We start from the raw sequence: 13,650 nt of genomic DNA, 5'->3' as shown, positions 1-13,650 counted from the left end.
CCTCCTTAGGCTGTATTGCCCCACCCAGTACTTGCGGAGGGAACATGCTGATACAATCATGACTCATGCACATATGCGAGGTTTTCCGGGGTTCCTGATGGCCCATTTTCCTGGAACAAAGGGCCATCTCCGGGCCCTTGTCAAAAGGTGGAGGGGGACATTGAGGTTCTTTAGCGGCCATTGCCACCTCAACGATCGGGTGGGGCGCCCAGCTGCCGGCTTGCCTATGATCACCATGCCCTACCTCCGTGATCGCGGGCGCCTCTGATGTCGGGGTTCGGTCCGGTTCCCAAGCCACCAAGGACCGAACCACGACACCCCGCAACACCCACCATTTTCTATACATCTCCCTGGCTGCCATCCGCCCACACGTTTAGCTCACATCTGTCACAGCACACGTTCATTTTATTAATTTTACAATTTATACACCGCCTCTCACGATGAGTCGTCTCGCGGCGGTTCACAAAACATCGATAAAATACAATAAAACCCCCATAAATGGCTGTTAGCCATTCAGCCATGATCGACTCTTGGTGACCCTATGGCTAAATTGTTCCCTCGTCTTCCGTACTTGCACCATTTCATCAAATTGTGTAATGCTCTGGCCGGTGTCCATTTTGAACGTATCTGGCCACCGTGTTCTTTGTCAGCCTGCTTTCCTTTTACACCTGTCCAGTCCTAGCATAACTGCTCTCTCCATTGTGTTGGATTGCATGATATGGCCAAAAAGTAAGTGAGCTGGAGTTTTGTGATTTTGCCTTGCGGTGATATATCTGGCTATATACGCTCTAGTGAGCCTCTTGTGGCGCAGGGTGGTAAGGCAGCATGCTGTCTGAAGCTTTGACCATGAGGCTAGGAGTTCGATCCCAGCAGCCGGCTTGCTGGGGGGTAAACGGTAATGACTGGGGAAGGCACTGGCAAACCACCCCGTATTGAGTCTGCCAAGAAAACGCTAGAGGTCATCACCCCAAGGATCAGACACGACCTGGTGCTTGCACAGGGGATACCTTCACCTTTACTGCCAGACAGGCCAGCTTGTGGTGGGTTAGTTCAGAATAATAATACAATCCCCATTTAAAACCCCCATTAAAATTCAATAAAATACAGGAAAAAGCTCCTTGCGGATTCAGCCATGGTATCGTTCATTTTGCTCCCTCTCTGTGCTTGGGGTCTTCAGGGGCTTGATAGACCTGGTCCCAGCGCAACTGCTCCTCCATGCACAGCGGCTGGCGTCTCTAGGCAGATCTGGCCCCTGTGGAGCACATGCCCCCAACCGATGCCAGGGCTGTTTGCTAATTTGTTGACTTTCCTGGCCTATTCTGGGAGCAGAACTGCCAGCAGACTTTGTATGCCGCGGACTTCGGCCCCGGCTCCACGGTTGCATCATGTTGCGTGGGCTCTTTTTTCCCAGACAGACGTATTTACACCTTACCTCCACCTCTCCAGCCAAAACCAACCATCAAGTATAGCTCAGCTAAAGGAGCCTCCGCCCGACAGCCGGAGCTTTGCCAATCATCAGCTCTGCCCCCTTGCAAAGCAAGTTGCTGAACCGGTCCCAAGATGGTAGACTCAACATCTCCGGTTCAAGACTCGGTCCCTGCAATAGGGAGGCCCTGAGGTGACAAAGGGAAACACACACCTTGCTTTGTGCAGCAGCGGTTGGTTTGGCTTCGTAGAATCATAGAATTGTAGAGTTGGAAGGAACCTCCGGGGTCATCTAGTCCAACCCCCTGCAGAATGTGGAAAATTCACAACTACCTGCCCACCCACAGTGACCCCAATTCCATGCCCAGATGATGCCCACCCCACCCCCTGCGCCAGAATCCCTGGCTAGTTTGGCTTGGAAGAAATTTTCTTCCTGATCCCAAACTGGCGATTGGCATTTCCTGGGTGTGCAAGAAGGGCCACAAAAGCCGAGTACCGGCACAGTCCTTTCTGCCCACCCACTCACAATCTGCCCAAGTGCACTACAGTTCCCAACCTCCAGGTGGTCAAAAACTGTATGGCCAAACTCTGCAGGTTGCAACATAAGTGAACAACTGTTTGAAGCAATGGAAGGAAGGAAGGAAGGAAGGAAGGAAGGAAGGAAGGAAGGAAGGAAGGAAGGAAGAAAGAAAGAAAGAAAGAAAGAAAGAAAGAAAGAAAGAAAGAAAGAAAGAAAGAAAGAAAGAAAGAAAGAAAGAAAGAAAGAAAGAAAGAAAGAAAGAAAGCCCAGTAGCCTTACTGTAACAGTGGCATTGCTACTATAATCTAACCTGCACGGAGTCTGTAATTATGACAGTTCTCTTCCCACATAATCTGTTAGAGACATGAACTCACCTTTTGGTGTATGGGAAACGGGTCGTGTGGTCAGGCTCACATTCTTGAGAGAACACTACTCCTTACAAATTTGCCCCCTTCATTTTGAAATACACACATCTCCTCTTGGAAGCAGATCCAATGTCACTCATCCCAGGATCCCATGCACAGTTTACACGCATCAAGTGTAGCATAAGAAATGATCCTGCTGTTAGGGTTGCCAACCTAGGGTGAGAAATTCCTGGAGATTTACGGCAGTGGAGCCTAGGGACAGCAGGGGTTTGGGAAGGGAAGAACTTCAGAGGGGGGTATGATGCTGTACAATTCGTCTGCCAAAGTCCACACTTTCTGCAGGGGACTTGGTCACTGGAGTCTGAGGATCAGTTGTAATTCTGGGAGAGGTCTCCAGGCTCCACCTGGCAACCTGACCTGATGTGTTTGCCAAACTTGCAATCTCTTGGGTGGAATGGCTGATATACACCAGGGAATGAAGAAATACACTGGTGGATTGCTCTTACCTGAGACCCTACCACTCCGAAAGAGGGAATGCCAGGGGTGGCCAGTATGGCTTTCCAGATTGCAGGAGCTCATGGGAATTGTAGTCCGTGGACATCTGGCCACCCTGACCCTATGCCATTTTACTGACTTGACATGGAACAAGAGGGAAGTGCAGTTTGTCCTCTTATGAAAATGTAACCTGTTGCTCCTGCAGCCCCCAATGGGGCACGGCACCCCCAGGGAAGATCGAAGCCACCAGGGTTGTGATGATGAATTGGGCCCACACACCTATGGGGAAAGTGGACCTTCAGAACACGTCTCTCCACCCAATCCAGGAACCTCCCCATGGAAAACATGAGTAATTAGTCTAGGGTTGTCAACCTCCAGGTGGCACCTGGAAACCTGCCACTATTACAATTGATCTCTAAGTGGCCTCTGGAGAAAATGGTTGCTTTGGAGGGCGGGACCAATGGCATTATACCCTGCTGAGTTCCCATCCCGTCCCAAATCCTGCCTAGCCAAGGGTCCACATTCCGAATCTCCAGGTATTTCCTGACCCAGAGCTGGCAACCCGAATTTGACCCCATAATTCAGTGGTCCCCAACCTCCGGTCCAGGGACCGGTCTCGGTCCGTAGATCAGTCGGTACCGGGCCGCGGCTCCTCCTTGTACTCTGGCTGCTGCCTCGGGGGCTGCCCTGCCACTCTGCTTCCGGCACACCTTTGGTGCTCTCCAGCGGCCGCCATGGCTGGGGCTCCCCCTCGGCATGGCACTGCGCAGCTGCTGCTGGCAGCGCCCCCCAGTGGTTGGTGGGAAGACAGGGGCACTGACAGGAAAGCAAGTGGAGCAGGGGCTCAGGCGGTGGCGACATCCCTCAGCAAAAGGCTACCCCGGGCCTCAGTATAATTGTCAAGCGTCGACCGGTCCCCGGTGATAAAAAGGTTGGAGGCCACTGCCATAATTGACTATATGCTGCCTTCAAAAAGGCCTTTCTGCTTTAAGGAGGGCTATGGTTTTTCTTGCCATCTGTTGAGCTCTTTGTTGTATGTAGAAATTTGGGTTTTAATTGAGGCTTTATTGGGTTTTATTGTATGGATTGTTTCTAAGAGTGGCGGGTTATAAATCGAGTGAGTGAGTGAGTGAGTGAGTGAGTGAGTGAGTGAGTGAGTGAGTGAGTGAGTGAGTGAGTACAGGGGCATTTGTTTCCATGGGTTTTCCTTGCTATGGGCTTTTGCTATTGGAAGGTGCCACAAGATCCCCTTCGGCAACCAACCAACCAACCAATCAACCAACCAACCAACCAACCAACCAACCAACCAACCAACCAACCAACCCCAGTGGTCCCTCTCCAGCAGGATTTGTCCCCTGCGCTAAAATCAAAGGGCTTCCTTATGGGAGGAGTGGAAACTGACTGCTCTGGTGGAGGCCCTTGCCCCCCCCCCCCGGGCAAAGCTTAAGTGATGTCTCAAGGAGAACCGGACCCTGAGTTGTGCAGCTAACGTGGCAATGGCTGGCCAGCGTCACCTCCGGGAAAGGGGAAAGGGTTGGCTCCTTGCTTGTGCTAATCGCTGGAGGCTTTATCAGCGGCAGATAAGGGCTCTGCGGCTTCTGAAGGATGGGGAAGCCAGGATTAGGAGAAAGCTGCCAGAGATTGTTTCTCACACATAAAGGCCAGCACCGGGGCCCTTTATCGGGTTTTCAGTGGGATGTGGGGGGAGGGGTGTTGCTTGAGGGTTGTATCTCTGCCCTGGGATGTGGTTCCCTCCCCCCACAGCCTGGGAGGACAGAGTTGCCAAGTCCCCCCCTGGCCAGCAACAGGGAATGGGGGCGTAGGGTTCCAGGTTGGGAAACTCTTGGAGATTTAGGGATGGAGTCTGGGGAGGACAAGACCTCGGAGGGGTACAATGCTGCTGAGTCCACTTTCCAAAGAATCCCTTTCCTCTGGTGGGATCTGATCTCTGCTGTCTGGAGATGTCATTCTGGGGGATCTCCAAGTCCCACCTGGGAACATCTCTTCAAAACGATGCTGAAACACAGGGGTCAAAAATGAAATAGGAGGGGTAGGATCCAGTGAAGGACCAGACACAAGAGAAGAAGAAGAAGAAGAAGAAGAAGAAAAAGAAGAAGAAGAAGAAGAAGAAGAAGAAGAAGAAGAAGAAGTAGTAGTGTTGGTTCTTACATGCCGCTTTTCTCTATCCGAAGGAGTCTCAAAGCGGCTTACAGTCGCCTTTCCCTTTCCTCTCCCCACAACAGACACCCTGTGAGGGAGGTGAGGCTGAGAGAGCCCTGATATTCCTGCTCGGTCAGAACAGCTTTATCAGTACTGTGGCAAGCCCAAGGCCACCCAGCTAGCTGCACGTAGGGGAATGGGGAATCAAACCCGGGTCGCAAGATCAGAAGTCCGCACTCCTAACCACTGCACCAAGCTGGCACTGGGATACCCGTATTGTGTATCAACTGTTACAGTATAATGAATAGACTTCTACGGAGTCTTAAGACTTCAGTAGTTCTTTTATGTCCAGAATATTTTTAAAATCCCAACGCGTTTCGCTGTGTGGCTTTTTCGAGGGACATCAATTTCAATGTTTTCAACCGGAGCTTCAATTTAGAGAAATAATCTCTGAAGAATCTCTTAAACACAGGGGGCGGCGTTGTTCAGAGAAAATGACAACCACAGTCTGTCATTACAGCAGACAGCCCTGGAAACCCTCAGGTTTGCGATGTTTTGCCAGTAACGGTGGCTGGCATCTTCAGAGGGAGCGCACAGTGAGATGGGGTAAATAGCTGCTGGGCGTTTATTGTATTTTTTTGTATTTATACACATTTCTTCCTCACCGGGACTTCCCTGGCATGTAGGCACTGACTTGGGTAAGGTCTTGCATGATATTCTCAGGTGTTTTCTCTCTGCAGGGAGAAAAAGCCTCAGGCATATTCCTTTTTCTGGACATTCCTGCCTGACCATCTCCGCCACCAAATCAGGCTGCCAACCTCCAGGTGGGGCCTGAGGATCTCCTGGAAGTCCAAATGACTTCCAACTGACTTAAATCAGTTCCCCTGCAGAAAACAATTTCCTGAGAAGACTCCGTGGCATTGTAAGCCACTGAGGTCCTTCCCCAGGATCCCCCTCCAAACCTCCAGGAACGTCCCCAACTCAAGCTGGCCGTCCAAACAACGTTCTAGGCACCTGGTTGTCCCAAAACCAAAGTCAAGGGGATGCCCTCCTTATTTGCCATTTCGCCATTTTCCCTGCCCAGTTCTCCTGTAGAGATGCCAGCCTGGGGATCCCCTGGAATTACAGCTCATCTCCAGACGACAGGGATCAGTCCCCCTGGAGAAAAGGGAGGCTTGGGAGGGTGGATTTTAGGACATAACGCTCCACTGAGTTCCCTGTGCTTCCTGGACTCCATCCCAAATTCTCCAGAAGTTTCCCAACCTGGAACTGGCAACTCTGTCCCTCAATCCACCCCCCTCGGTGATCAGGGAGAACCTGGCTAACACTCCCCTCCATTTATTCCTCACCTTCTTTGCATCAAGGCTGGCGGGCGCTCCCTTTCCCTTTCCCCTTCCCTGACACCTGTTCCCACGGCAGGGAGCCCGTAATCCCCCTCCCCCTTAATCCCCCCTCCCTTCCCAGCTGGAGAAACAAACTCCCCCCCCCCAGCACTGCAAGCAGGCCAGCCAATCCGTGCAGTTCAAAGGGCAGGGCCAGGCTGGCCTAGTGACAAATACTGGGGGGGACCTGGCCGGGTGGCATTCGTGAGCAGCCAGTCCACGAGGAGAGATCTCTTGAGCAGGAGACCATTGCCTCGCTCTCCTGGTTCCAGCAGCCAGCCCTGGCCGCGAAGAGCAGAGGCCAGCTGCACCCTCCTGCACCCAGGTCAGACTGTCAGCCGCCAGGCTAAGATGCAAACGCCCTGTGCACGGCACGGACATCCCCTGTGAGCTAAAGACACCGCAGCTGCAGGACTCTCAGACAAACCCATTCCCTCTCCCGAGGCATCTTGACACCTGCACGCCTCGGCTGCTTCATGGCTCCTCCCTACAGCCCCCCATGTCCTTGGACGCCCCTGGCCACGCTGACGCTGCTATGGACCTCTTTGGCCTGGACCGAGGGGAGACCCGGGTGCCCCTCCTGCGGGATTCCCTCTCTGGAGCCGAGCGCTGAGAAAGCCTTCCTGATCGAAGTGGCCAAGCAGCAGATCCTGGAGAAGCTGCACCTCAGCGAGAGGCCCAACATCACCCACCCGATACCACGTGTGGCTGTGAACAACGCCCTGCGGCGTCTGCACATGGGCAAAAGCGGGACGGACGGGCGGGGGCCCATCTGGGAGAACACCGAGTCGGATGAGCAAGGCTACGAGATCATCAGTTTTGCAGAGACAGGTGAGTCATTGCAACTTCCTTATTTTTTTTTTTTTTGGAGGGGGGGTGTTTGGCTCTTAATCTATTTCTGTTTATTTCTTTCGAGCATTTGTTCGCCACATTTTTTCCATCTATGGTGCAAAAAATGGCCCTTAAGAGAGCTCAAAGCAGTTTCCAAAACTGGCAAGTGCAGGGAGCAAAAGGCACGGCCCAGGTTTCCACATTTCAGTGTTGCATAGAAAGCGGCTCCAAGGATAGAGTGTGGTGTAATGATCAGAACGCCAGCGTTCGGATCCCTGTTTGCCACGAGGTTTCCTGAGCGATCCTAGGCCAGTGACTCTCTCTTTCAGCCCCATCTCCCTCACAGGGTTGTTGTGAGCCCTTTGCAGACAGGACAGGATTAAAATGTACCAAATAATTAAACCAATGCAGCCGTCCGCACCAGTGCTATTTCTTACCCATGCCAGTGACGGCTGGAATCTGATCGTGCAGCGCAAAGGCAGACATGCGCTGCACGCATACAGGGAATAGACCGTTACATTGCTCAGATTCCAGGGCAGCAGTTGTGTTAGTCTGCTATAGCCAAAATAACAAAGATCCTTGTGGCACCTTAAAGATTAACATTTTGTTGTAGTGCAGGATTTCATGAGTCAGAGCTCACAGGCACGGTGACTTCCGGCTCATGGGAGCTTATGCCACTAAATCTTTGCAGTGGTTCAGGCTGCTTGGTTCATGCCCCTGAGTCTTTGTGCAGGGTTCAGATCGCTCAGCACATCCAGGCTTCTGGGAAATGTCTCTGGCTGGAAACAGAAGACAGGGCGATTGCCCCACGGCAGACAAAGTGGTATTGTGGTCTGCGATGGGACGGTCACATTGTGTCTGTTTGCGGGGTGTGTGTGTGTGTTAAATCTGCCAAGTTTGCTTGATCAAAGATGGCTGGGAAGACCTTGTGTCCCCTACATGGTCACCCAGTCCTGGCAGCCAGAGGTGCATGGGAATTCCATGCTCAGAGATGAATGCACAGAGTGGGCTTGGGGTGCATAGGGAAAGAGGGCTTATTTTTCATTCCCCCCAGTACTATTTTCCCTACCTGAAACAGCCCCAGGGAGATGCCACATGCCCCAGTGGGGGCTACACACATACTTGTGGGTTGCACAGAAGTTTCTGCAATATGGTTTCTCCAGTGGGGCAGAGAGTAAAGGGGTTCATTTGGGTCTCAACTCTGGCATGGAGGGAAGACTTAAGCTCCCTCTTTCTTCCTACTTCAGCCCCAATCCGAATTGGATCCCTCTGTGCCTGGGAGCTAAGGTCTCAGCATGGAATTCCCACCACATGGCTGGACTGCAGCAGCCAAAAAGGGGACGCAAAGACATGGATGAATTGGCCATTTCTTGCACCATAGATGGAAAAAATCCCTCTATGCCATGTGCTGGCAGGGGATCATGGGAATTGTAGTTCATGGGCATCAGGATAGCCACAGTTGGGCCATCCCTGCTGTCTTGCATCACGCTCTTAAAAATGAGCCTCCGGCTCAGCCCTGCGTGTCTGGTCCTCTTCTCTCTTCTCTGCTTGATGTGCCACTGGAGTTTTGTTTGTCTGCCTATTTTATAATGAAAATGCTCTTTCCTGCTTGCTGTGCAATAGAGGTATGCCTAACTTGAAGCTTCTAGTGAAAGGGACGAGGCCAATGGGCTACCGAGAGTAGTCATCTCCTTATGAACGGATGCTCTGTGCTTTGCACAGCCGGCAGAGAGCAGAAATTAACAAGCTGAGTTCTCCCCAGTGGTCAAGTGTCCCTTGCTGAAAACCTCACCCATCAATTAGTCTCCAGCTTAAAGAGGAATACCCCCCCCCCAGCCCGTACCTTTGCTGGGCTTCCCTGCTTGCTGTCTAGCTAGCTGCATTCATGAGCACATCTGCCCATCTTTCTGACCTCCTCCTTTGTTTTGGGCTCTTGTGGCACCTGAGTAGCCCAGGCTAGCATGCTCTCATCACAGCTTGGAAGTTCAAGAGAGATGGAAGACCACCAAGGAAGACCGATGTTGCTTTGCAGAGGGAGGCCATGGCAGACCACCTCTTCTCATCTCTCACCTTCCAAACCCCATAGCCTTGTCTCCTCGACCACACACAATTATTATTATTATTATAAGGTTCTTCTTATTATAAGGTTCTCTGTCCAGCTCAGTGGGGCTCACACGGGGTTACATGCCAGATCTGTTCTTGCTCCTAGTACTTGGCCATTGGGTGCTCCTAATGAAGCCATGACCACGCTAAAGATGGGTCATGGATTTCCCACCCTGCGTAACAGTCAAGACGTGAGTGGTGGAATCTTCTCAGTTCTCACATGTATGGTGCCCGATTCAGATGGGGATGATAGCGAACCACAGTCCTGGTCTAAATCAGGTACCAAGGAGAACCCATCAATCATGAACAAAGTGGGGACACTAGATCCAACCTGCATAATCCATAACATAAACAACAGTCATAATAATGCATTGTCATCTTTTTCTACGGGGTTTCCTTATGTGAAACCCAAGTTCAAAGGCATTCACAGGTGAAAAGAATAATGTGTGGCTTTGGACAGGGTTATTGTGGTTTAATCCAAATACCAAAAATAAATGCAGGAGGAGGCACCAATGTTGATCGATGATGGAAAGATTCTGGTTCAGCGTGGCGTAGTGGTTAACAGCAGTGGCCTCTGATTTAGAGAGCCAAGTTTGACTTCCCATGCAGCCTGATGGGTGACAGTTCTCTTAGGGCTGTTCTCACAGTTCTCTTAGGGCTGTTCTCTGTTAGAGTTTTCTCAGCTCCACCTACTCAAAAAGGAGGCTTGTTATGGAGAGAGGTAGAGAAAGGTGTTTCCAAGCTGCTTTGGGACTCCTTCGGGTAGTGAAAGGCAAGGTATAAAAAAACAGCTCTTCTTCTTCTTCTTCTTCTTCTTCTTCTTCTTCTTCTTCTTCTTCTTCTTCTTCTTCTTCTTCTTCTTCTATGGTGGTGGCGATGAAGCAGGTTAGAACGAGCCCTCCTGTGAGCTTCACCTTGACTGTTTTCTCTTCTCCAGGTCCTTCTGGGAAAATGCAGTTCCAGTTCTCCCACACGAAAGGCCAGGACATGCAGATCCACCAGGCCCAGCTGTGGCTGTACCTCAAGGCCCACCAAAACGTCACGTTACAGGTTTACCGAGAGGGTCGCCGTCTAGGAGAGCAGCGGCTGGGGACCAAGGGCTGGCACACCTTCTCCCTCACGTCGGCCATGCAGAACTTCTTCGAGAGGGAGGAGAAGGCCCTGAACCTTGAGCTGCAGTGCAAAGACTGTCCCCCCTCCGGCGTCTCGAGTCTGACCACTCACGCCGGCAGCTCCCACCAGCCCTTCCTGGTGGTGAAGGCCAAGATACGAGAGCCGGGTCACCGGGTCACCAAGCGCAGCCTCAACTGTGACCAGAACTCCGACGTCTGCTGCCGAAAAGACTACTACGTCAGCTTTCAGGACATTGGCTGGAACGACTGGATCTTTAAGCCAGATGGCTATCAAATAAACTACTGCATGGGGGAGTGCCCCGTCCACCTGGCCGGCGCGCCTGGCATGGCGGCCTCCTTCCACACCACCGTCTTCAACTTAGTCAAAGCCAACAATATCCGGACTGCCGGCCGCTCGTGTTGCGTCCCCACACAGCGACGGGCCCTGTCCCTGCTCTACTTTGACCCCAACAGCAACCTCAACAAGAAGGAGATCCCTGACATGGTGGTGGATGCGTGTGGGTGCAGCTAAGGGGAGAGGTGGGCGTGGCAGCGAGGGGTGGAGGGGGAAGGGTGGACATGTCTGTCACGGTGCTCCAGCCTCAGTTAGGTACAGACTCTTATCCAGAGAGCAAACTGTGGTTCGTGTGGAGCAAAAGCCAGCTGCCCGAGGCCGTAACATCGCGCCGCCGTCCAACACATCTGCTATCAACAACACAGAGAGAGCTAAGCAGGGTGACTGTGTGTTAGCCACATGCAGCCAGCTGGGTGGCCTGGGGCTAGTCGCAGTTCTCTCAGAGCTGTTCTCACAGAGCAGTTCTTGTAGAGCTCTCTCAGCCCCACCTACCTCACAGGGTGTCTGTTGTGGGGAGAGGAAGGGAAAGTTGTTTGTAAGCCACTTTGGGATGCCTTCGGGCAGTGAAAAGCGGGGCATAAAAACCCGACTCTTCTCTTCTTCTCTCTTAGGGTTCTGTCTGTGTTTGGGTCCCCCACTGGCAGTGAGAGTTGAAGAGCCTTGCTGAGCTGTGCACCCCTCCAAATTGTCTCGTACCCCATTTCTTGAGCTGGGGGGTAGGCCAGATACCAGTTAGAAGGGGAAATCTGGGACAAGGGAGGGAATCAGCAAGGAGCAGGGGAACCTGCAGCCCCACTGCATTGCATACCTGTCTCGATTCATTTAATTTAGTTGAAAAGTTTCGTTCTGATACACTTGCACATCCTGGCCAGTGGGAGACCAGGGGACAGAACAGTGGGTACTTGCCCTGAAAGGGGAATCGCCATGGTGCATCATGTTGTGACTCTGGTTTTTACAGTGTTCCAGTCAGTCTCCGGGGAATGTTTACTTAGAGAAAGCCATGCTTGGGCCCTGCAGGAGAAAAAGCCCAGAAGACCAAGTAGGCATGTGCAGGCGTCCAGTTGGTGGCGCTGACACCAAAGGGGTCCTTGATACCGTTTTCTGCCTTTTTGTTTTGCATGTGTGTGTCTGTATGCATTTGTTCGTTGCACTTATGTGTATGTATGTATCTATATTATTATATTTTTGAAGGACATCACAAATAAAAGTGTGTTTGGGAAAAAAAAAAACAACCACATCAGCGCTCTGAGGACTGAGGCCCACCTGTAAAACGGTGGAGGTGCATTTCTCTAAACTATGACATTCAACAGGAGGATGTGCCAGTGGTCATTGTGGCTGCTTCCACACATCCAGATCCTTATGAGTATCCATGGTTTACCAGCAGCCCTCCCCACAGCTCCCCCTCTGCTCCACTGTGTTTACCACCCCAAACACAGCTCTCCTTCCAATTTGCTAGCCACCCTGTTGACAGAATCACAGAATCATAGAGTTGGAAGGGGCCATACAGGCCATCTAGTCCAACCCCCTGCTCAGCGCAGGATCAGCCCAAAGCATCCTAAAGCATCCAAGAAAAGTGTGTATCCAACCTTTGCTTGAAGACTGCCAGTGAGGGGGAGCTCACCACCTCCTTAGGCAGCCTATTCCACTGCTGAACTACTCTGACTGTGAAATTTTTTTTCCTGATATCTAGCCTATATCATTGTACTTGTAGTTTAAACCCATTACTGCATGTCCTCTCCTCTGCAGCCAACCTGCAACATCATTCCCCAACCCCAAAACACACAACATTGACACACGGAACTCCTTAAGACCACGAATTCAGTTTCAATGTCACCTTTATCTTGATCTCCAACTGGGGGATGGGGTGGGGTGTATATGAAGACCAATTTGCACAATGGGTTGGATCCCATGGATCGGTTCTATTAGTGTTTTCCTTGGGCCCAGGAACCTCTTGCCTCCTTTTGCCTGTGGCTCAATGGGATCCATCCTGCAGGCCAGGGCTTAGTTAGGAGGTTACGTATGAAGGCTTAAGTAGGAGAGGGACAGGAGAGCTCAGGTAGCTCCCAACACAAGGCAAGACTCAGCCATAGACTTAAGATAGAGACAGACGATGTTTTGGGCACTTAACTAAAGCATTTCCCAGAGGAAGCGTCCAAAGTGGCTTATAAGATCCTTAAAAATAGCTGCTCATTATTGTGAGATGGAACCAACTCATGTCAATCATGGGCTTTTCAAGGCAACAGATGAAGAGCCAAAGAAGAGGAGCTGTTTTATTATACTCCACTTTTCACCACAGTGAATCGCAGCTGGCCTACAGTGCCATGTAGGGTTGCCAACTCTGTGGGGAAAATTCTGGAGATTTGGGGGATAGAACCTAGGAAGGGCAGGGTTTGGGGAGGGGAAGGAGCTCAGCAGAGCTATGATGTCATACTGCCCACCCTCAGAGCAGAAGGTGAATTTCTTCCAGGCCACAGTGGCCAGGGATTCTGGTTGTGTGGGGAGGGCATCATCTGGGCATGGAATTAGGGTTTCTGCGGGTGGGCAGGGATTTGAACTAGACCCTGGAGGTCCCTTCCAATGCTATGATTCTATTAAATCAGAAGCAAATTGACAGCACCTAACACACACACAAGAGCCTCTTGTGGCGCAGGGTGGTAAAGCAGCCGACATGCTGTCTGAAGCTCTGACCATGAGGCGGGGAGTTCGATCCCAGCAGCCTGCTCAAGGTTGACTCAGCCTTCCATCCTTCCGAGGTCGGTAAAATGAGTACCCAGCTTGCTGGGGGGTAAACGGTCATGACTGGGGAAGGCACTGGCAAACCACCCCGAATTGAGTCTGCCAGGAAAACGTTAGATGGCGTCACCCCAAGGGTCAGACATGACTCGGTACTTGCACAGGGGAT

General features: G+C 51.6%; 1 protein-coding gene across 1 annotated transcript; it reads left to right on the top strand.

Moving 5' to 3' along the window:
- The first annotated feature begins 6,517 nt into the window (after nucleotides 1–6,517).
- On the top strand, nucleotides 6,518–11,969 carry INHBE (inhibin subunit beta E). Its single transcript, XM_077329198.1, has 2 exons — nucleotides 6,518–7,178; nucleotides 10,219–11,969. Exons 1-2 carry the CDS (start codon nucleotides 6,824–6,826, stop codon nucleotides 10,923–10,925), a joined length of 1,062 nt encoding a protein of 353 aa, XP_077185313.1. The 5' UTR covers nucleotides 6,518–6,823; the 3' UTR covers nucleotides 10,926–11,969.
- The last annotated feature ends 1,681 nt before the right edge of the window (nucleotides 11,970–13,650 follow it).

The sequence above is a fragment of the Paroedura picta genome, chromosome 3 (assembly GCF_049243985.1).
Source record: "Paroedura picta isolate Pp20150507F chromosome 3, Ppicta_v3.0, whole genome shotgun sequence".
Taxonomy (NCBI): Eukaryota; Metazoa; Chordata; class Lepidosauria; order Squamata; family Gekkonidae; genus Paroedura; species Paroedura picta.
The sequence above is the reverse complement of the archived record's forward strand: the minus strand, read 5'-3'. Positions and strand labels throughout refer to the sequence as shown.